Source organism: Corvus cornix, chromosome 21 (genome assembly GCF_000738735.6).
Source record: "Corvus cornix cornix isolate S_Up_H32 chromosome 21, ASM73873v5, whole genome shotgun sequence".
Taxonomy (NCBI): domain Eukaryota; kingdom Metazoa; phylum Chordata; class Aves; order Passeriformes; family Corvidae; genus Corvus; species Corvus cornix.
This window is the reverse complement of record NC_046350.1, coordinates 3514844-3537543: the sequence shown is the minus strand read 5'-3', so window position 1 is coordinate 3537543 and position 22700 is coordinate 3514844. Positions and strand designations below refer to the sequence as shown.

The window sequence follows — 22700 nt, the reverse complement described above, 5'->3', positions numbered from 1 at the left end:
CTAAACCCAGGCTGGAGTAATAAGAAATGATTTAAAGCAAGCAGCAGCTCCCTCTGTCCGTCCTGATCCAGTGGAACTCCCGGGATGCACCTCAAGAAGCTGATCAGAATTTATTGTTAAGGTTGGCTGTGTTTTCCTTGTGTCAGAAGCACCTTTTGGGTAGGGATAAGGGAAGCAGCTGTGCCTCAGTGCTGAGAGGACTCTTGGAGAAATTACCCTCGGAAAATGTTCCCATCTTCATACAATAAAGTTCTGTTCAGCTTCTGTGCCCACTCCCTTCTGCCAGGAGAGCTGCCCTGCTCTTCCTCCCCCTGGGCTAATTGGCACCCGCTCATTAGGGAGCCATTTTAGCCCACATCTTTCTTTGGAAATAGCAGCAGAGGAATCAGACCCTAAAGCGTTTTGGATCACCACAAAAGCTCTGGGATACAAGTGATTTTTGTCTGTTTTAACCCCTTGGAGCAGGCCTGGGAGCTCGGCACTGCTGCACCTCGTGCTGCTGCTCCCTCTCCCTAATGCACTGAAATGTCCTGAGACTCCAAACCCTCCCCTGCCTGTGACAGCCTCTGTCTTTTGTTTATCAGAGGAAGATTTCTCCCAAGTTCCCATTTTTTCTCATCTATTTAGCTTTTAGAACTTTACAATTACAATTCTTTTGGGATGAGCCGAAGTGCTGTAGGATACAAAAGCGGGATGTCCTGAACTCTTTCGGTGCAGAGGAAAACTTCAAAGCCTTTGTCTGTGTATATTACAAAGAACTCAAAATCCCTTCCTTGCCTCGTGTGTACAATATCTGAGGCAGCCCTGGGACTTGATTCGAGCACGGTTTTTTATGGTTTACTGTTTAATTTAAATCAGTGTGGTATGAATTACGTTACTGGTGAAAAATGAGCTTTTGTTGAGATAAATGCCTGCCATCAGCTTGGAAGTCGTCTTCTGTTTTGACATCTTTACTCGGTGTTTTTCTGTGTGGTGATGAGATGTTGCTGTGCAAGTGGAGCTGATTGCCCTCAGAGAGGAGGAAAGCGGTGGGATTGCTTTCATGCATCGACAGGAATCGGCGCTGGCAGCACCTTCTGTGACATCCCGTGCTACTCAGGGTGTCTTCTGAGTAGCAAAACTGCACCTCCAGCATGGGAGTACAAGGAGTTACAGGGACAGGGGAGGGAAAGCAGAGCCAGGGTGGATTTTTCTCAAGATTTCTTGGCTTCCCCTCTTTGCCCCATTGCTCTGCCGCGTATCCATGGTGCCTCTCTGCTGTGGAGAGCAGGAGATGCTTTCCTGGAGATTGTATTTCATGAGTGTAAATGTAAATTTAATGTAAATGATGTCCTGTGTGATTCTTGCTGCCTCTTCCTGAGGCTTTGAGTGTAGGGTCAGGTCTGATGTTCCTTCAGCTGGAGCGAATCTGCGGTGCCTGAAGGACACAGCAGTGACGCTGCAGCTTTTTCCAGACCTTTTTATCCTGATGCAGAGCAGACACTTGGGAAATACTCACTGTGCTGGTGTGGGAGAAAGGAGTAGTTAACAGTGGGCAGCCCTTCAAAAGGCTCCGCTGGATTCAAACGCTCTCCAGAAATCCAGCCTCGCTTCCCAAGCTCGTGTGAGCCATCCAGGCTCCTCTGCTTGGAACCTGGACAGGGACTTTTGGGAGAAAACAGCCTTTTTTCATGTGATTCCTCGTGTGCTTTAGATGTGGTGGGAAAAAAGAATGAGAAGGTTATTTCTTGTGACAGAACTATGTCCCAGGACCAGCCTTCCCTGGGATGCTTTTCCTCCAGACCCTTCATGAAGCCAGAGGATGCAGCAGCCCAGCAGCAGCTCAGAAATGCACACACCAGTGGAAAATTCCCACTCCAGACGTGTGGCTTGGGTGGGAGTGAAAGTTCAAAAACATCCAGCCTTTGAAAAACCTGAATCAGCCTCTCTCCCATTGGCTGTAGCAGCGCTCTGCCTCCCACGAGCCAGCAGCGGCTCCGGGCTCTGCAGTGGCACCAAACTCAGCAGTGCCACCAGGACTGGCAGTGTCACCAAGCTCAGCAGTGCCACCAGGACTGGCAGTGTCACCAAGCTCAGCAGTGTGACCAGGACTGGCAGTGTCACCAAGCTCAGCACTGTCACCAAAGTCGGCAGGGTCAGCAAACTCAGCACTGTCACTGGGCTCTGCAGAGTCACCCAGCTCAGCAGTGTCACCCAACTCAGCAGTGTCACCAAACTTGGCAGTGTCACCAAACTCGGCAGTGTCACCCAACTCAACAGTGTCACCAAACTCGGCAGTGTCACCCAGCTCAGCAGTGTCACCCAACTCAGCCATGTCACCAAACTCAACAGTGTCACCAAACTCGGCAGTGTCACCCAACTCAGCAGTGTCACCCAACTCAGCAGTGTCACCAAACTTGGCAGTGTCACCCAACTCGGCAGTGTCACCAAATTCAACAGTGTCACCAAACTCGGCAGTGTCACCCAACTCAGCAGTGTCACCCAACTCGGCAGTGTCACCAAACTCAGCAGTGTCACCCAACTCAGCAGAGTCACCAAACTCAGTAGTGTCACCCAACTCAGCAGTGTCACCAAACTCAGCAGTGTGACCAGGTTCAGCAGTCACCAAACTCAGCCATGTCACCAGGCTCCACAGTGTCATTGGGTTCAGCAGTGCCACCAGGCTTGGCGCTGTCACCAAACTCAGCTGTGTCACTGGGCTCAGCATTCTCTGCCAGGCCTCCCCGATCCCGCTGGCCCCGTGCAATCCAGCTGGGTTTCCTCACATTCGTGGTTCTCCCGGCCCTGGCTCAGTTTGGAAGAAGCAGAAACGTGCTTGTTTGATAGGAGGAGAACCAGAAAGATTTGTTTTCCTCCCCTCTGAGCATTCCCAGTGTTGGGATATGCTGGGGTTCTGTCCAGAGCTGGTGGAAACCCGAAGGTTTCCAGAGGGGATGGGACAGGAATGGTGAGGAGACTCCTGAGGACAGGAGCCTGCTCAGAGAGCCAGGGAGATGAACTGAGCTCTGTGATCCTGCAGCCATTTCCCAGCCCTTAGAACTTGAGCCTTGACCCCCTGCACTGCCCAGGTCCCTGGGGTCACGCTGAGGATGAGGGTGTGACCATCTCACGCAGGGTGGTGGTGGGAGCTCTGCAGCCTCTTCTCTCTTTATCTGGTGGGTTTGGGGCTGGGAGCTCCTTCCAGGACCTTCCATTCGGACAAGAAGCTGACTGTACATCACTCAAAGTAGCTCTCCCTGAGCACACTCCGAGCTTTTCCTGTGGCCCTGAGCAGACAACTTGGGTTTGGCTCAGCTGCTCTTCCCAGCGCTTTCCAGAGCTATGACCTGTTTTTGTCTGACACGTTTCTCATTAACTCTTTGTCAAGTCACCAGGAAGCCTGCTTAATTGCAGGCAGAGTGCTGAATTTATGAGTTCATCTAGGCTGCGTGTCTACACATTGACAGAGGTGTTTCTCTGGATGAAGTCTTTTTCTCTTCATTTCATGGCAAGAATGGACTTTCTGTTTCAGTTACTTCTGAAAGTCATAAATTGCAGCAGTCCCTCCCTCCCCTTTATTTAAAAGAAACACAACAAAACTTCATGGCAACAGTTTATTGCTCTAAATCAGCTCGTGGGTCATTAAAGCAAAAAAAGGGGGGGAAAAAAAAGGCAAAAATCTCTGACTCCTGCCAAATAAAATGCGCACATCAGCCAAGCTGTCAGAGGCAGATCCTGCGACCATGGGATGAGAAAGTTTATTACACTCTGGGCTTCTGGGGAGGGATGTTATAGCAACAGGACGCTGGGTCAGTGATGGCAAACTCCTGGTTGCTCCGTTTCTCCATGCACACTAGGAATCCATTAAGCCAACTGACGACAGATCCGCAGGCATTCCAGCCCCCCGGCACACCTCGGCCGGGGCCAAACCTTGGACGCTGCCCATTAAAACGTGAAAGAAACAACCCAACAGAGAGCCCACAAATTAGAGGGGCAGGAAACCTCAAATGATGTGCAAAAAAAATTGTAAACGTTCGAGAGGATTTTTCCATAACTTCTGCCCCATAACTCAGCATTTCTGATGTTCATAAATTACGGAGCGGAGCCTCTGCGAGATCAAGGAGCTTTTTGGATCCAAAGCCCGAGCTCTGCTCGGCAGACGGCAGATGAAGCTGCAAAGTGAGCCCTGGAACATGACAACAATTTCCTTTTGGCTGGCTGGGGATGGGTCTGAACCGCAGCCACAGCCGGAGCTCTGGCTCTGCATCCCAAATCCGTGTCTCAGTCAAAGCCCTGTAATCCCAGGGAACATGAAGGTGCATTTGTTTGGAGGGGATAGATTGGAGAGGAGGAGGATGGGGGACTTCAGAGCAAGGAGAGTTCTGTGAACGACCTGTGAGAGTCAGGGAAGGGCTCCACGAGACGAAATCATGGCACTGTTACTGGCAGGGAGGGGAAGGGGATTTGGGAATTCTTAGATGAGCTGTTGGATTTGAAGACAAAAGTGCTGGGAGGTGCCGTGGGTTAATAAATAAAGACTGAACTCACCATCTGCAGCAGAGGGAGAGAAGATGAACTGAAGTTTTGGCGTGTTCAGTGATGAAAAGAAAAGCAGGGAGAAATCCGTGATGGGGTGGGAGGGATGAAAGGGAAGAGTGGCCAGAGGAAGTGCTCCCACAATAATTAACTTTCTGAGCATGTCCGCAGGCTGCAGGCCAGAGGAAAGTCTGCTTTTCCAGCACATCTCCAGAGCAGGGGCTGTCCCAGACTGCTGGGGTTTAACTTGGGGACAGAATAAAAAGGACAAAACGTGTTCCCGCAGGGAGCCCAGCTCCGTGGGGCAGGGATGCTGTGCCTCAGAGCCAAAGGGATCAAGGAGGTGAAGTGCATTCCCCAAACCTGCCTGCAACAGCAGCCCGTGATGGTCACAGACTTGCAAAACCAGCACCAATTACTAATTATAAATTGATTTTATTTTGTTTTCTCCTCTCCCATATCTTCCCACCTTTTTTTTCACCTCTCCTTTCCCTCTGACAACTTCTTTTAAGCCAAATTACCCTCGGGAGAGACTTCTCCACTGATACAGAGCCAGCCTGAGCACAGAGCACAGGCAGAAATTCCAAGTCAGCTCCAGCAAGTCAGAGTCCTGCTAATAATTACACATCATTTTCTGTTGGCTTTTGTCTTTCTGTGGCATCTCTGGGGGGTTTTTTTGCTGTTGGTGCTAAATATCTGCTGTCAGCCTTTACCTGCCTGGGAAAACAGGGATGGATGGTTTTATGGTTAAAGTTGCTGCTGAATCCTGGCTAGGGAGGGACTTTGTTCTGGTTTTAACTGTGAATAAACAGATTTAATAGAGCTGGAGATGCCTGCTGTGGTGAGAGCATCCCCAGGTGGGTGGCTGTGGGGAGCTGAGCCTTCCAGGAGTGGGGTGAATCCCTCTGTGCTTCCATCTGGGATCTTTAATTTGCCCGTAGCCAATACTTTTTGCACCCATTTTCCTTCTCTACCTGTCCTAGAGCACAGGTTATCTCCTGGCTCTTCCAAAGAACACAGAAAACCCAGTGCTGTGTGAGCATCCCAGGAGTGTTTTCAAAGTGAAAATGGTTTTTTGGGTTGTTTTTTTCTTTTTTTTTTTTTTGGTCACTGATAAAGACTCGTAAACAGCTGGTTTGCAGAATTTCGCCAGAGGAAATTTCTGATTTCCTTCTGGTCTGAACTGGAAGAAGATGTGGTAAAAGGTTTCAGTTTGTTTTTCCAGAGCTTTCTCAGGTTGGGGGGTGAAAGAGAGACTTAAAATATTATTCTGTGTGTGAACGTTGGACAGAAGAGCGAGCAGATACTGCAGATAGCGCTGGGTGATTGCTGCTGTGTTCCTCGGTGCTTTTGAGCTGTGAAATAACTTTGATAGAGACCATCAGCGAAGAGTGCGAGCGTGTGAACCTGGTCTTTAATTAGAGGTGTTGGCCACAGAGGGCTGAGCTGGCCCAGGAGCTCCCCTGGCTCTGGAACTGGTCCTGCAGCACCCTGAGACCAGCTGATCACCCCGCTTATTGCATTTTCAAAGGGTCCTGCTCGATGGCAGCAGAGGGATGAGGGAGGGCTGGGTGCAGGGACCCCATTGCTGGGCTTTGGGCCCTGGGGGCGCATTCTGTTTGTGGAGGGCAGTGAGTGTGGGTGAGAACAGCAGCTCAGCTTCTCAGGCTCTCATAGCACCTCTCTTTCTCTCGTTTTGATCTGTCAGATTTCACACCCCCAGCTTGGGTTTTAATGCCCACGCAGATAAAACCACAGAGTTTCAGGTGATTTCGAGCTACGGCAGAACCTCCTCCTGAGGCAGAGCTGGCGAGCAGGACCCTGCAAAATGAATTTGAGCTGAATTCTGGGCTTTCCCCCAGCTCTCTGCCCAGGGCAGGGGGTTGGAACGAAATGGTCCTTAAGGTCCCTTCCATCCTAGGCCATTCAGTGTCTCTAAGTGTCCTCCCAAGCAATCCTAGAAGATGAAAGAGAACATCTGTAAGATACAGCTGTTAATTCAAAATCTTATCTGTGTGTCCTGGATTTGCCATCTTGTGTTCCCAGGGCCACTGAACGTCACCAATTGCTGCTGTAGGAATTAATGGCACTGGGAGGTTTGTGCTCCTCAAGCCACTACAAGCTGTGCCCAAACTCTTCAGAGGCTTCAGACCAGCTAAGCATCAATGATTCATCTCATTTGGTTTTCCAAACAGTTTCCCTGGGAGCTGCAGTCACTTGGTGTCTGGGTGTGTCCCCACTCAAGGGGCTGGCTTGGCTGGGCTACTCAATTTGGGGTCAGTAAGGCTGAGAGAAGCACTTTAATCTCACCAGCTTTAGGCAGCCTCGGTGTTCCCAGAGCTCCCTGAGATAAATCAGAAGTTATTGATACTTTAGCTTGATTCAACTCAGCACTGCTTCAGCCACGTTCAGAACAGGTTTTTATTGTTGGGTTTTTTTTTCCTCAGAAGTCCAAACAACACAGATTTGTCTTCCTGTGCCATCAATGCCCCACCTCAGACCTTTGGTGCTGCCAGGAGGTGACCAAGGGTGTCTAGAAAGTGCCAGGGTCTAGTTAGGGATGAGAGAATGACCCTGAGTGTTCCCAGGCAGGGGATGAAGAAACTGAGCACAGCCAGGCTGTTTCTCCTTCCAGTTCTGTCCCAAACACGTTCTGGGAGAAAATGCAGCATTTCAGTGACTCCCAGCACCACATTCTGAATAGCAAGAAAGAAGCCCAGTACGAAAGGTGGGATTTTCCCTCATCCCTTTGTCAGACAAGGAGCTGCAGAAGGAAGAGTTGGTGGTGGGGATGAGACCAGGAAATATCTGCTGGGACCAGTGCAGGGCGCTGGGAGCTTCTCTGGTGGTGCTGGCAGGTCCTGGTCCTCACAGGAGTTCAGAGCCGGGAGCCAGAGTCTGAACTGGACCTGTCCCCTGAGGTTTCTCAGCTCAGCCTTAGGCTCAACTTGTTGCTGTCATTGCTGGGCTTTAATTTTTCCTCTCCTTTGTTTTCCCACCTTTTTCTTTTTTCTGTGTCTTGAAATAGATGGGAAAGTATTATCACGTCCCACGAGATTCTGAGAGAATTAATTGCTGGTAAAAGCATGTTAAGAGCTTTTGATGACTGAAGTAATTTGCACTGACACAGGGGCTGGTCGGGATAGAGGGAAATCTGAATCTAAGGAAAAAAAGGAGTTTCTGGTGCAGGGAGGCCCACTTAGGAGCAGAGCAGAGCCTTGCTATGCTGGGACTCAAAGGGCTTTTCCTTGGTTTTGGCATGTCCTGTGTCATTTTTTAAATGTGCTTTTTTGAGTGAATTACAAACTGGGTCATCCCAAAGGTTGTTCTGGAATGCTGAGCATCTCCTCTCGTTCCTTCACCAAACTCTTAAGAGAGGAAAAGTCTCTTCCTGGCAAACCAGCAACTTTCTTTGGACTGCCACCCCTTAATTAACCCTTTTCCCCCCTCACACCTGGACTTTTAAGTATCTGAGGGGTTTTATTTTGAAGGATTCCTCTTTTGCACAGCAGCCAAGTCGTATCTCACCTTCAGCCACACAGACGTGGCCGCTGTGTTTCCCAGGCTGTACTCAGATAAATGAAAGTAGTGCACTTGGTAGAGAGTTCTTTAAAACAGAACCTCACAGCTCTGTGGAGAGTGACCTGGCTTGAAAGCTCGTTGGAAGGTTTGTAGTTAAAAACAATCCTGCAGGAAAGGATGAAAAGATGATGTGAAGATGGAGCAGTAGAGGACGTTGTCATTAAAATCAGTGCAGTTTGGAGGAGTTCCCTGCTTTGATTACTTGAGCTGTGTTTTCCAGAATAGTCCTGAACCTTTTGCTCATGGATCACTCTCTGTGTCTTTGGAGGTTCTGCCAGCCAGGACCTTCAGATAACAGCTGAGAGCCGACGTTATTCTTGTCATAGGTCTTTTTATTAACTATAGAAATCACCCACCTTTCTCTTTTCTCTTTCATGTTTGGAGTTCAGCCCTGCAAACCTTTTTTCCTCCCTTTCTCCCCTCCGTGGCTGCCATCTGGCCCCAGCTGACCCCTCTCCTGTCCCATTCTCCCGCAGATTCCCGATGCCCTGGGCACTGAGAAGTTCTGTGGCGACGGCGGCCAGAGCGGGGCCGGGAACTGGCTGAAGTACATCCGAGTGTCGTGCTCCTGCGACGAGCAGAACCTGGCAGTGTGCCACATCAACGAGCAGGTAACCGCCCTGCAGGGCTGCCGGGCTCCCCTCGCACCCCAACACGGCCGGGGGGGCTTGGGCAGGGGCTGCTGGGCAGTGGCAGCATCCAGGGGAGGGGTGGATCAGCCCTGGGATGGGCTCAGACTTCCAGATTTATGGTGCTGTCCTTGACTCAGGATGCAGTTCCTGATTCGTGATCCAGTCCCTGATTGGTGATCCAGTCCCTGACCCAAGATCCAGTCCCTGACTGGTGATCCAGTCCCTGACTCAAGATCCTGTCCCAAACTCAGGATCCAGTTCCTGACTCAGGATCCTGTCCCTGACTTGTGATCCAGTCCCTGATTCAGGATCCAGTCCCTGACTCAGGATCCAGTCCCTGACTCAGGATCCTGTCCCTGATTTGGGATCCAGTCCCTGACTGGTGATCCTGTCCCTGACTGGTGATCCAGTCCCTGATTCAGGATCCTGTCCCTGACTCAGGATCCTGTCCCTGATTTGGGATCCTGTCCCTGACTGGTGATCCTGTCCCTGATTCGGGATCCAGTCCCTGACTGGTGATCCTGTCCCTGATTTGTGATCCAGTCCCTGACTCAGGATCCAGTCCCTGACTCAAGATCCAGTCCCAAACTCAGGATCCAGTCCCTGACTGATGATCCAGTCCCTGATTCCTCTGGTGGTGGAGAAAATCATGTGAAACCCATCTTATGGCACCAAACCCCACTGGGACAGCTGGAAACCAGCCCTGGAAATGGGAAGCATGGAAATTGCAGGCAGAGAGGGTGGGGAGGGCGATCCCGGGGTGGAAATTCAGTTGTTGTCTGCTTTTAAGAGTGAGAATGGGAGAGGGTTTGGGGTCTGCTGAGGAGAAAGTTGAAACCTGCCAGGCAGGTTAGAGCAGCGCTGGTAAAGCAGTCCCTGCGAGGGGGTTTATATGGAATTAATAGGATTTTGATGATGTTTGCAAAGTTCGTCAAGGCTTAAACCCAAAACCAGATTGAAAATGAGCAATTCACACTGTGATCTTCGCAAACCTCCAATCGAGTACAACCCAAATAGATGTTACTGTTCAGACCGACCTTAAATGAGAAATATTGTCTTGCTCAGCAGACAGGAGGCAGATTTGGGGCTGTGAAGGGCTTTTTAGGGTGTTTCCAGCTGCTCTGGGCTTTCCTCAAACTCAGTGTATTCGTAATTCCCAAGTGGCCAAGGTGCCTTTTGGATACAAACCCCAGCAATGCAAGAGCATTTGAGCTCTCGGAGACTCAACATAAAATTTCTAGGCTGAAGATTGAAATTTTTCATCCTGGTCCTTGGAAAACTGTCCTTGGAAACAGCAGACTGCCAAACCCCACAGCAAGAGTGGCACACAATGGTAAAGGCACTGCAGTTAGACAAGTTGCAGGCTACAAAATGTCTTCAGACTTTATTCCTTCTGGGTTGGCTGGTGTCACTGGGAGTTGTGTGCCAATAAAAGAGGGATGTTGCGCGTTCTTCCTGAGCCTGAGCAGCTGAAGCTGAGCTGGGCTCTCACATCTGGGTGTTTTCCTGGCCAGGGCCGCCCTGGTCTTTAAAAATCAATCCCCTCATTTTCCCGCTGGGATAAATTTAGAAAACTGAATTTGTGTTGACTTCCAGCTTTGTTTGCTGTGCACTGAGCCCCACAGGCTGCTCGTTTTAGGGGAGATTCTTCTGAGGGAACCCTGCAGGTCAGAGGGGAGGGATCCAAGCAGGGAGAGCTCCAAAGGGAGAGGTCCCCAAAGGGAGAGGTCTCAGGAGACATCCCAAACCCTTCCCAGAGTGAATCCCAAAGCCATTTCCAGAGTGATTAAGCAGTACTGGTTCCTACCTCCTGCTGTCTCCTGGCACTGCTAGGTTTAACTTCATTTATTTCACCAGAGGCCTCATTTTTCCCTACCCCAAAGCAGGAGGAAAGTTTGATCTTTGCCCTTCAGGCAGAAGGAAAAGGTTTGGGGTTGCTCATAAGCACCCACAGAAAAGAAAATCTTGTGCAATAAATGATTGCCCTCTAAATAACCAAGCAGCACGGTGGAGATAAGGGCCAGGACAAAATTTTCATCAAAATAATTTTCTTTTCAGGAAAAAAATGACCATTTTTAACATGGGGAGATGGTGCTTTGAGTGTATGTGTCCCCTTCTGTTCTTCTTTAATCCAGGAGCAGTCCCAGGAATGCACTGTGAATTTTCCTGGATTTTTAGTGAGGAAATTGGCAGCAAAATCTGCACCACTCCGTGATTTTTTCCCCCCACCCCTTAACAGATTGTAATGTATATAAAATGAGTTTATTTCTCTGTTTAGAAGGTTAATTGAGACATTTCATTCACTGCTTTTCAAATATGAAGCCAATTTTCATATGTAGAATAAGATTAGCCAGTTTTCTTTATATTTATTCGTGCTGGAGAGGTATTTGAAAAGAAGATCCTTGATTGTTAGAGATAATTGTGGTTCTGAAGGAGGACTGGAAAAAAATGTGGATAAATGATATCTTTTACTAAAAGGGAAATGGTTTCTTTTTTCCTGTTGCTACTCCTGCCTTAAAAAGGAAAATACTTGAGGATTTCAGGAGTCTGAAATACTAAACAGAATCTATGTAATAACATATTTATAATATATAATAATTACATTAATGGCCATGGGCAATTCTATTAATGGCCATTAATATAATTATTATGTATTAATAATAATCAGGGTGACAGCTGCTGCTTTTAGTTGGGGCGCAGGTGTTGGGTGGGGGGAAAAAAAGGAGTAACAGGAGATAGAAAAAATCAGGCCTCTGCTTAATCAGCCAGTGTGAGGTGTGTGTGCAATGCAGAATTTTGGGTGTATTTTACACAGCTTCGGTAACTGCGGTCAGGATTCACACAGAGCCTTAAAAAGAGGAAATCAGAAGCAATGTGACTGAGTGGAAACAAAGGGGAGGCAATTCCAAAGGAGGAAAACACGGGAACAAAAGCAAAACGTGCAGCCCTGTCCTGGCTGGACATTCCCCAGGCTGAACTTTTCCGTGCCCAGAGCTGGCTGGACACACGGACAACTCTGAGGGAGCAGGAGGGACAAATCCTCACTGGGCTGCCCCTGGAGTGAATTATTGGTGAGATAAGGACACAAAGAACCTTTTTTTCAGGCTGGTTTTGGGTTTTTGAGCTCGTCTGCTGCAGCTGATGTGTTTGAGGGTGGGTTTTTGATCTTTAGGTGAACACAGCAGCTGCTTTCTCCCCCTTTAATGCTCTTTTCCCCCTGAAGTACAAACGTGTGGGAGCTCAGATAAATCCCTGGAGCAGGGAAATGGGGCTGGTTCTTAGGAAGGGCCCTAATTAACGAGGTAATTCTGGGGTGGACTTTTCCCACTCACTGTGTTCCATCTCCATCCCTGGCCGTGACTCTGGGAATGGTTAAACCTCATCCCCAGGCTCTGTCTGCTCCAGAACTCTTTTCCTCAGTGGAAAGAGGAGGTGGTTCTGGGCTCTGAGTGAGAGCAGCCCCAGAGCGTGGTTGCTGTGGTTCTGCAGGGCCGATATTTCGGTGATTGCACCAAATTGTTCTGTTTTAGCAGCAAACGGAGACAGCCAGAGGCAGATTTCTGCTGCCACAAGTTCACATCAACAGTAGCTCCCTGCATCAACCCAGGCTGGAAAAGGATTCCTCTGGATGATTTCTACTTTCCTTTTTTTGTTTGTTTGTTTGTTTCTGTTGTTGGTTTGGGTTTTTTGTTTGTTTTTTGGGGTTTTTTAAACTTTCCTTTAATTTTTTCTTTCTTCAACACCCCATGCCCAGAATAATTCTGATAAAAATCAAGACAAGGAGTGTTCTCAGTACTACCAAACCCTACTGTTAACTATTTAGTGGAAAACAAAGCTGGTAATTTGGAGAGCTGCCCATGCTGTGGTGGCAAACACGAACTGATCAAGTGTGCAACTTCTCTGTAAACAAACAGAATTGATTTGTGAATGTAAATCTTTTGTTGCATTTGTAAATCTGAGCTTTTTCAGTGCACGGCAAATAAAAAAAAAAAAAGGCTTTGATGAGCCCAGACCATCAGTAGCACGGCTGAGAGGTGAAGTTAATTATTATAATGAAATGTTTGATGAAACTAATGTGACTCCAGCAGAATCCAATTTTTCCCTGATCATTAAAGGAGCCTGTCCTATATTTCTGGAGGGATGTTTTTAAATACAAGGAGCTGCTTTGTTCTGAGAACAACCAGGAGAGGAAAAGGAGTTAAAGGGTGAGACTGGGGCAGTGTCAGCCCTTGGCAGGGGAATTCTGAGGGATTTTTCCCCTGTAAAATTTGTGACTCTGAACTTGATGGACCTTTTAGACCATGGCTGATGTTTTAGACAGGTTTGGGTTGCCAGCTGCAAGAGAAATGTCTGTTAATAGCAATTCTATTTATTTTATTTTATTTTCGCTTGGCCCATCCCAAGCTCTGTTTTTCCAAGTCAGCCCCGAGCTCTGGGCTCACTCCTGGGCTTCCTTTAGGGGTTTTTTTCAGGCACTTTTCCCATTAACTTCAGTGCGGTTTGGTCCTGGGAAAAGCTTTTTTTGTAGAACAAGCAGGGAGGAGCACTGAAGTGCAAATGAGAAAGATAACGAGAGAAAGGAGCATTTTAGACGGCTTTTTATTTTGCAGTGGAACCCCCAGGAATGACCTCCCCAGGCTGGGCGGAGCAGGGGTCTCTCAGAATTGTTCTCACCTGTGCACAGGTGTCCCGTGTCAGCCTCGTGCTGCTCAGGGCTTCCAGCTGAGGGGTTTGGAGCTGTGCAGGTCCAGGGAGATGCCCAGATCCTGCCCACGGCACCAGGTCCCTTTTGTGGACTCTCAGCTGGGTGCAGGATGAGGACAGGTGTGTCTGCACTGGGAGAACCGTTTGCAGTGGAAAACGGGGGTGGAATCACACCAAGGATTCCGGCAGGAGCAGGGACGGGTTTCTGGGCAGTTTGGGGTATTTTGCCAATGGCCAGCAATCGGATTTCATTTCCCATCCCAAGCCTTTGTGTTTGCGACCGTCCCTGCTTTGAAACTCTCAGTGAGAGATGCCCGGGCAGTGCCGGGTGCCGGTGCTCAGGCACCGACTTTTGGGTGAGTTCTCAGGGAGGCTGTGGGGAGGTGGCGGCTGTGCTGGGGCGGGGAGGGAGGCAGCCGGGGACAGCAAACAGCCCGTGAGGACCGGGACGCACCGGAGCTCCCGAAAAGGGCTGAGCAGGGTGCTGAGGAAGGGATGTGCCGGAGCTCCCGGTAAGGGCTGTACCGGCTGCTCCGTGAGGGCTGTACCCTGGTGAGAGCTGTGTGTCACAGCACTCGGTTAGGGCTGTACCGGAGCTCCCGGTAAGGGCTGTACCCCGGTACGGGCCGTGTCACATCACGCGGGGACCGCGACACCCCGTTCATGGGGGCGGCTGTGACTCCGTCTGCCCCGGCCTTGGAGCTGCTGCAGAGACACGGCCCGGCTGCCCTCCTTCCCTTCCCTCCCCTCCCGTTCCCTCCTCTTCCCTTCCCTGCCCTCCCCGCCACCGGCCGGGCCGCCGGCACTGGAGGAGCGCAGCGGCCGCGGGACAGGAGCGAGCAGGTCAGGGGAACCCAGCCCAGCCCGGTTCGTCCCGACGGGCCCGGCCCGTCCCGTTCGCATCGCCCGGGACCGGCACCGAGGGACCGGCGGGGTCCCTGCGGCCGTGGCGGGGCCGGTGGCGGGCGGCGTCTGCCACCTGCTGGGGCGGGCGGGGGCCGCGCTCCCGGCCCCGATCCCCATCCCGGTCCCCATCCCCATCCCAGTCCCGGTAGCTGCGGGAGGGGCAACTTTTGCTCGGTGTGTCCCGGGGAGAGGTGGGAGCCCCGGTACGGCTGTGGGAGAGCCCTCGCCCGTCCCCGCCGGAGCGGGATCGGGAGGCGCCGGGCAGCGGCGGGGGCGGCGGAGCGCGTTAATTATCCCGCGGGATGGGGAACGGCTCCGCTCGTGGACCTGCGGGTGCTCCTGCCTGACCAGTGCGGTGACCGGGGCGGATCTCGGCCCGTCTTGGTGCTCGGTGTAACGCGGGGCGATTCGTCGGGATCTTCCCGAGCTCGGTGTGGAGGGAAGGTTCTGAGCGGTAACCGCGCTCCACGGTCCCCGCCGCACCGCGTGGTGGCTCTGGGGGCGATGTCCCGTGTCCCTGCAGCTCTGGGGGCGATGTCCCGTGTCCCTGCAGCTCTGGGACAGATGTCCCCTGTCCCTGCAGCTCTGCGAGGGATGTCCCCTGTCCCTGCAGCTCTGGGGGCGATGTCCCGTCCCTGCAGCTCTGGGGGCGTTGTCCCCTGTCCCTACACTCTGCGAGGGATGTCCCGTGTCCCTGCAGCTCTGGGGGCGTTGTCCCGTGTCCCTGCAGCTTCTGGGGGAGGATGTCCCGTGTCCCTGCAGCTTCTGGGGGAGGATGTCCCGTGTCCCTGCAGCTCTGGGAGGATGTCCCGTGTCCCTACAGCTCTGGGAGGGATGTCCCCTGTCCCTGCAGCCGCCTGTCCCTGGAATCTCATTCCTCTCCCTGTGATCACATCTCCCCGCAGCTGCAGCTCCGAGCGGACTTCGGAGCGGCAACTCCGGGACAGGGAGGACAAATTTGGGAGCATCCCGGGCAGCTGCCGCTCCCTCCGGGCCTGGGGCACGCATCTGCCAAGGCTTCGTGCTCCGTGCCAGGGAGGGAGGAAAAATGCATCGTGGTGACACAATTAATGCAAGCCAGGCAGGAATTTAGGAGCTGCGTGTCTTTCTGCCCCATAAACACAGGCTGGCAGAGATGGAGTGGCAGTGAATTTCAGGGATTGTTCTGGGTGAAATATGGTTTTTACCCTGAAAAAGAATTTTTTGGATTGCTGTTAAATGCAGTGCTAAAACCTGGAAGTTAATAACTGTAATAACTGTTATCAGGTGGATTCTCAGGGTGTTGTGTTAGGACAGGGTCCAGTGTACTCCAAAAAGTAGGAAAACATATGGAAGACACTGAATCTCCTCAGCACAAGAGACACGGAGCCCTGGAGCAGGTCCAGGGGAGGGAATGAGGCCATTGGGGTGACCCTGGTGTCACTGGCCCTGCTGCCCTGGTTTCTGTGAGGTTGGGGGGTAGAACAGTGATGATGAGGTGCGTGGGCTCTCCTTGTCTGAATCCTGTTTCTGTTTTGGGGCTTTCTCCTGGTGCAGTGACAAAGGTCCAGGAGGTGAACAGAGCTGTGCTGGGGACATTTTGGATGGTCCAGGGTCTGTGCTCAGACAGGAGCTCAGAATGTGGATAAACTGCTCACCTGGAGAGGTTCAGGTCTGTGGTTAGGGGTCAGGTCAAGGCTGATGGGGAGAATAATCAACAAAATAACTCCGTGGAGATGTGATAATTCGGCTCTAATCATGAGGCCAATTTTGGCTCCAAGAGCAGAGCCTTAAACGTGGCAATTCCATCAGTTTAATCCTCCTTTCCCTGTGACAAACACCCTGAGCTTTTAGGAGGAAGGGCAAACAACGGGGAGGTTTTGTGTAATTTTAGGGAGAGAGGCTGTTGCCCAAAATAATTTTTTTTTTATTGTCCAAGCCCTGTGAAACTCTGACACCCAAAGAGTCAAATAAAAGCAGGAGAACAAGCTCCGAGCAGCAATTATCCCAAATCAAGGGACAGCCTCCCCTATTAGCCGGGAGAAATCTGAGTTATTGGTTACAATACAGAACTCAAGCCTCTGCATATTTAACGTGCCTCTCCATTTCTGTTCCTCATTCCCAGGTCTATTATAAAGTTATTAAAGAGATCGAGCCGGGAGAAGAGCTCCTGGTGTGCCTGAAGGAAGGAGGTTATTCCCTCGGGAACATGGCACCCAGCATGGAAGGTAAGGCCTCCACAGGAGCTTCTGCTCCTCTCTGCAGTGCCCCTGACAGTGCTGAGCCCCTCAGGCAGGGCAGAACTGGGGCAAAACCTGGGCCAGGACCTCCCCTTCTGTCGCTGTCTGGATTTTGTGCTCATTTTCACTCTTCCCCTGGTGGCAGCGGCTGTCTCAGTCCGTTATAGTGAGTTTTTATCAGCCTCAAGCAGATTCATTTCCTTCTCTTTGTGGGTTTGGATATGATCAGAGGAGCCTTTTCCACCCCCAGGATTGCCAGGTGCCTTTGGGTGTAATAAAAATGGCCAAAGCATCCCAAGGCTGGGAAAACACCGCTCTGCAGAGATTTAGGGAATCTGGAAAAGGGGGATGCAGACAGGGAGTAGAAGAGTCCTCACTAAAATTATTATTGCTGGAATAAAGACATCCTCATCACTGCCACAGCTGTGAGCAGGTAGCAGGACACACACACGGGGGTGTTCTGGAAATCTGAGAGTGCTCCCAGCACTGATTTTCCTCCTTTAGGATGCTTTTTCCCATATTCATCCTATTCTCTGACACTACAGACACTGAGCAGGAAACTGATCTCTGAGGAAAACAAGGCAGGATGTGCCCAACATCATTATTCAGTGATTTATTTCTACAAATACATCCTCGTTTACCAGGTGTTTTTAAACTATTAGTTGGAAATAACACTCCACAAAATTAATTTATGAATTTGGAGTTCTCTCTGGGCATCCCACAATACATTTCTTTTACCTGTACATGAATATAATTTCTGATTCGAATTTGCAGTGAAATCCTTTAAAAGGAATGAACAATTAGTTTCAAATACTTCTGGAAATAGTTGAGGATTTTTGCTGCTGGAATCTCATTTGCTGACGAGCTGGGGGTGCAGTGTGGTATTTACTCCCTCACTCATATCAAGTTTGGGATTATTTTTTCACTGTTCTCCCTCCCCAAAAAAAGTTAATTATTTCCTCAAGACTAACACTCAGAGATGAATAATTTCTGTACCTTTTTTTTTTTTGATGTCAAGGAGAAATCTGAATGAAAACTCACCGCTGTTCTGCGTTTCAGTTTCTAACAGGCTTTTATGTGAACAAGCAAAAAGTGCTCCTTGTTTTCCATCTCTGTCATTATGGAACATTTATCTGGATCTTCCTGGTAACGTCTAGTGCTTTTGCTGCATAATTGCTGTCAAATTATGCCAGGCCAACATTAAATATTTGACTCCTTAATACTTTTTACTTTCAGCGGGGCTATCTCCCTGCTGCCTCGCACCCCCAGCTCACTTCGGAATTAACGGGAGAGAAAATGCAAAATTGTTCCACACAAAGATAATTATCATAAAAATCTTTCCTCCCAACCCCAGCCAAACACAGCAGACCCCTTATCACTGCAGGAATTTTGAGTAGGGCACTTGAACTCCTTTGAGATTCGAGTCTGGTAGATTAGCATGTAGATGCCACATAATTGTGTTCCCCTTGGTTTCTCTGAAAGCTATTAGGCACTGATTTATTTTTCTGTTACATTCCTGCTTTGTCCTGAGTGTTGCTGATGGAACTTCAGATAGGCACATTTAACCACAGATCTGACAAACAGACACAGAGAACAGGCAGCAATTTCGGTGTAACTGGGGCTGTTCTTTTCTTTGCAGCCCCTTCTCCCTGTCACACTCCGCGGCAGTTACCTTGGTGAAGGGCAGTGTTTGCGTTCGTGATGCTTAAAGAGAGGAGAAAACTTCAACGAGAACTTGTTTTGAAGGGCGACCTTTTTATTTTTGGTACTTACAGGGGGGGAAAAAAGGAACACTTGAACGAACCTGGAGTCTGCAGCGTGGGTGTCTGATTTAGGCACAAAATCGATGCCGGGTCTCAGTTCAGCCCTGAGCCTCCGTGGTGGTTGAGGTTTCGGTTTTGCAGGGGGCTGCCCTAAGCCTGCGGGTCGGGTCCTTCCCTGCAGGGTATTTATGGAGGAGTCTGGTCTGGGATCTGCTGGAGCTCAGAACTGGGAATGCCGGAAGAACGGGGGCTGGATATGGATTTGTTATCCTGGAATGGTTTGGGCTGGAAGGGAAGGATCGTCTCATTCCACCCCCTGCCATGGGCAAGGACACCTCCTACCATCCCAGGCTGCTCCAAGCCCCGTCCAACCTGGCCTTGGACACTGCCAGGGATGGGGCAGCCACAGCTGCTCTCCACCTGAACAGTTTTTTCCTCTCTTTAGCCTGCCTGAGCACCAAAACAGGATTTACAGCCAGTGGCAACATGAATACCACGTGGCTACAAGGCTTTTAATCACATTTTTGTCAGCTCTCTAAGTCTCCATTCAATACAAATTTCTTTTTCCTAACTCAGATACTCTCAAGCACAGGAATTGCTTTTCCTATCCTCCATCTCTTCCACCTGTGGAAAAGCTGCTGTGTTTGATGTCCTCTTGTATCGTGCGTGATTTGGGTGAGGCCTGGCAAAGGACAAGGAGAACGAGAAGCAAAATGTCTTCTCCAAAATATTCTTGAGACTATTAACATATTTCACCTCTCTCCCTGCTCTGTAAGATCACAACAAGGACAGAAACGTCTCGTTGTCATTGGTAAGAGCAGGCAGGGCTGTGCTGTGGGAGGGGAGGAAGATACCCAGCTTTAGTATGGAGGAAATTATTCTCCACAGCTGCTTTTCCAAACCCAGAGAGGATTTCTGCTTCCTAGAGGAGAGTTTGGGTGAAATAAGCTGCAATTAATCATGTAAATCTCAAACTGGAGCAGGAAGAATTCCACCTGGCGTTGTGGAAGGAATTTTGTTGAGTTTTCTCTGAAGTCAAAAGAAAGGGGAAAAAAACCCTGTTTCCTTCATTCCAAGTGTTTCCACGGCTGGGGATTTGCCAGGTGGAGCTTGAGGGATGCTGGGAGTTTGGTAGGAGCCTGTTAAGAGGTGAAGGGACCTGGGGCTTCCATGCCTGGAGGATTTCTGTTGCTCCTCCAAAAATTCCTTCCCGGTTAAGCCACTGCTGCATTGACAGGAGAGCAAAGAGGGGAAACGTTGGCTCTGAGGTAGAGGAACACCTCACCAGAGCAGTTCCACATCTCCAGAGTTTGATGCTACACTTTTTCTTCCTTTCCTCTTTCCTCTTTCCTCTTTTCCTCTTTCCTCTTTCCTCTTTCCTCTTTCCTCTTTCCTCTTTCCTCTTTCCTCTTTCCTCTTTCCTCTTTCCTCTTTCCTCTTTCCTCCCTCTCCCTCTCCTCAAAAGTAGTTTGGGTTATTTTAATGGTAGGTGATGCACAGTCTCTCCATTCCACTCTTACTGGTGTCCTGATTTCCAGGTTTCCCTCCCCAGGGACATAAAACACATGAGATACACACTGGTCCTGGTCTACAAAATGCCAATAAAGAGAATTTCTGTGAGGAGCAGAGCAGGGCCTGACCCCCTCATGCTGAGGCTGCTGGCAGCAATTTCAGAATGCATGAACTCCCAAAACGAGCTGAAATGAGAACAGTTGGGTATTTTCTTCCCTTGGCTCTCCTTTTTTAATCAAAATCCCTTTGCTGACCTGCTGGATTTTATTTCTTTTTGCAGCCCTCTCTTGTGCAGCTCAGGAGATGCTCCTGCAGCCCTGTGGGTGCTGTGGGATTATCTGTGCCCGGTGTGGGTGGCTCTGGGAGCCCTGGGCAGGCTGCTGGGATGCCCAGCAAGGCTGTGCTGGCTGAGCTTTGGTGATACTTTCTTTTTCAGCTGGGTCTGACTTTTCCCATGTCAATACTTTCCGTGTAGGTGTGCAGAGCGTGCAGAGGGTTTCCTCTGCCCACATCGCTGCTGCTGCAGCCTCTGGGACCTTGCCTTGCTCAGTTTTAACCTCAGGTTTAAGCAGAGGAAGGGAGATAGGAGGTGAGTGCCCAGGTGGGAGCACGGTGGCGTCTGGGTGTGACACTGCCCGTGCTTCCACTCCTGCCACATTCAGAACAAAATTAACCTTGATTTATATAAAACACCGTTCCAGGCCTTAAAGCTCAGCTTAAGTGGTTGCAAAATTTGGCGTAAACAAGTGCAAGGGGGGACTTCAAAGCAAAGGTTTGCTCAGGGGTTGCAGATTTTGCCTGGAGAAGATGAGCATGGCCACATCCCACCCCAACATCTCCTCTCCCCAGAGCGGGGATGGATCAGCTCCATCACACCACCGCCTTTGGGCGCAGCTCTCAGAATATTCCCACTCCCCCCTCGGAGCTGAGGCACTCACCACAGGCTGTTCCTTCTGGGAGTAAAGTCATCAGAAAAAGAGAAGCACACTGAACACGAAGCAGAGCGTGGAGGAAGAGGGTAGGGGAGGACAGGGAAACGCGGCTCCGGTGACTCAGTGGGGGCTGGAAAGCTTCTGTTGCAGGGTGGAGAAACCCAGAGCTGTCCCGACTCCCTCGCAGAGCTTGTTCTCCTGGAAAATTTACAGCTTGGAGCTGATTGTTTGGCTTGGCACCATGGTCAGGATGCTGCCTTGTAAACTTAATAATAGCTGCCCTCTTTTTAATTTGTTTGACCTTGACTGCCGTAATTTATTATGTGCATTAGAACTTTTTTTTTTTTTTTTTAAAAAAAAAAGGAAAAAAAAGCAAAGAGCACAGCAACAAAGCCTTTGGCTCGCTGCTCTTCCCTCCATGGTGCTCTGGGCTGGGACTCCTTGGGCTGATGGAGCCCTGAGCTCCTGCAGTGGAAAATTAAGAGGCGAACATTAGACAGCAATTTCTTGGAAAGAAGCTTCTCCAGGTTTGTGCTGGGGCAGTTTGCTTTTCCCACTATCTGTGTTTATTCGAGTCTGGCTTGTTCCTTTTTCCCTGGCAGCCCCTTTTGAGGAAACACTCGTTCATAATTTCAAAACCCCTCCTTGCAGACGAGCGCAGCACTCCGCAATGAGCCCAGAATTTTGTGCATCTCCCACTCCCTGTGGGTCTCTCCATCCCAGCAGAGGCCAAGACACAAAGCAAACAAGATCTCCTCTGGTTGTGTGATCTATTTTTTTCTCCTAATGCTCAAAGTGAAAGCAGCTGCTGGCACAGCCTCCCTTGGGTTCTCTCCCCTCTCACTTGCAAATTCACTCTTTGTTTGTTTGCTGGACTCGGGGAGCTTTGCCTCCTCTCTGGGTACAACAACCCAGGCTGGTTGGGTTTCCTGGGGCAGGGCTGACCATGGGCTGCTGTGTGTGTTGCAGAGGAGCCCTCGTTCCGCTGCGAGGACTGCGATGAGCTGTTCCAGTCCAAGCTGGACCTGCGGCGCCACAAGAAGTACGGCTGCAGCGCCGTGGGGGCCCTGTACGACAGCCTCAGTGACGAGATCAAGCAGGAAGGCCTCGGAGATGGACAGGTCCACGAGTGCAAGGACTGCGAGAGGATGTTCCCCAATAAATACAGGTACCCACAGACAGCCGGACCCTCCTCTGGCCTCCCCTCTCTGTCCCGGCCAAAGGGGGATGATGGGCGGCTGGGGAAGACTGTAGGGATCAACCTTTCCTTTCTCCATAGAAATGTTTCCTTCCTCCACAGGCTTTGGGAATGTTCCTTTTGGGATCAACCTTTCCTTCCTCCATAGGCTTTGGGAATGCTCCTTTTGGGATCAACCTTTCCTTCCTCCATAGAAACCTTTCCTTCCTCCATAGGCTTTGGGAATGTTTCTTTTGGGATCAACCTTTCCTTCCTCCACAGAAACCTCTCCTTCCTCCATAGGCTTTGGGAATGTTTCTTTTGGGATCAACCTTTCCTTCCTCCACAGGCTTTGGGAATGCTCCTTTTGGGATCAACCTTTCCTTCCTCCATAGAAACCCCTCCTTCCTCCACAGGCTTTAGGAATGTTCTTTTTGGGATCAACATTTCCTTTCTCCAAAGAAACCTTTCCTTCCTCCACAGACACCTTTCCTCCCTCCACAGGCTTTGGGAATGTTCTTTTGGGGATCAACCTTTCCTTTCTCCATAGAAACCTTTCCTTTCCTTACAAGGTTTAGGAATGTTCCCTTTGGGACCCTTTGTAGCTGTTGGGCAGTGTTTTATTTCACCTCGTGCTTTTCATTGCTCGTTGGTAGAAGCACCCCAGGGTTGTTGGTGGGAAGTTTAAGGGTCGTTTTCTGAGAGACCTGGGTGGGACCTTTTCACCATCTACTCTCCTGTGCTCTGCTTCTGAGGAA

The 22700-nt window shown here is 50.1% G+C and overlaps 1 protein-coding gene across 2 annotated transcripts in view; it reads left to right on the top strand.

Moving 5' to 3' along the window:
• Positions 1 to 22700, top strand: part of PRDM16 (PR/SET domain 16) — a 290701-nt gene that overhangs the window by 231144 nt on the left and 36857 nt on the right. For both annotated transcript variants that reach the window (XM_039564043.1, XM_039564044.1), the window contains exons 4-6: positions 8574 to 8708; positions 16444 to 16546; positions 21735 to 21933. In XM_039564043.1, the coding sequence (XP_039419977.1) occupies positions 8574 to 8708; positions 16444 to 16546; positions 21735 to 21933 (437 nt within the window). The remainder of the gene's footprint in view (positions 1 to 8573; positions 8709 to 16443; positions 16547 to 21734; positions 21934 to 22700) is intronic.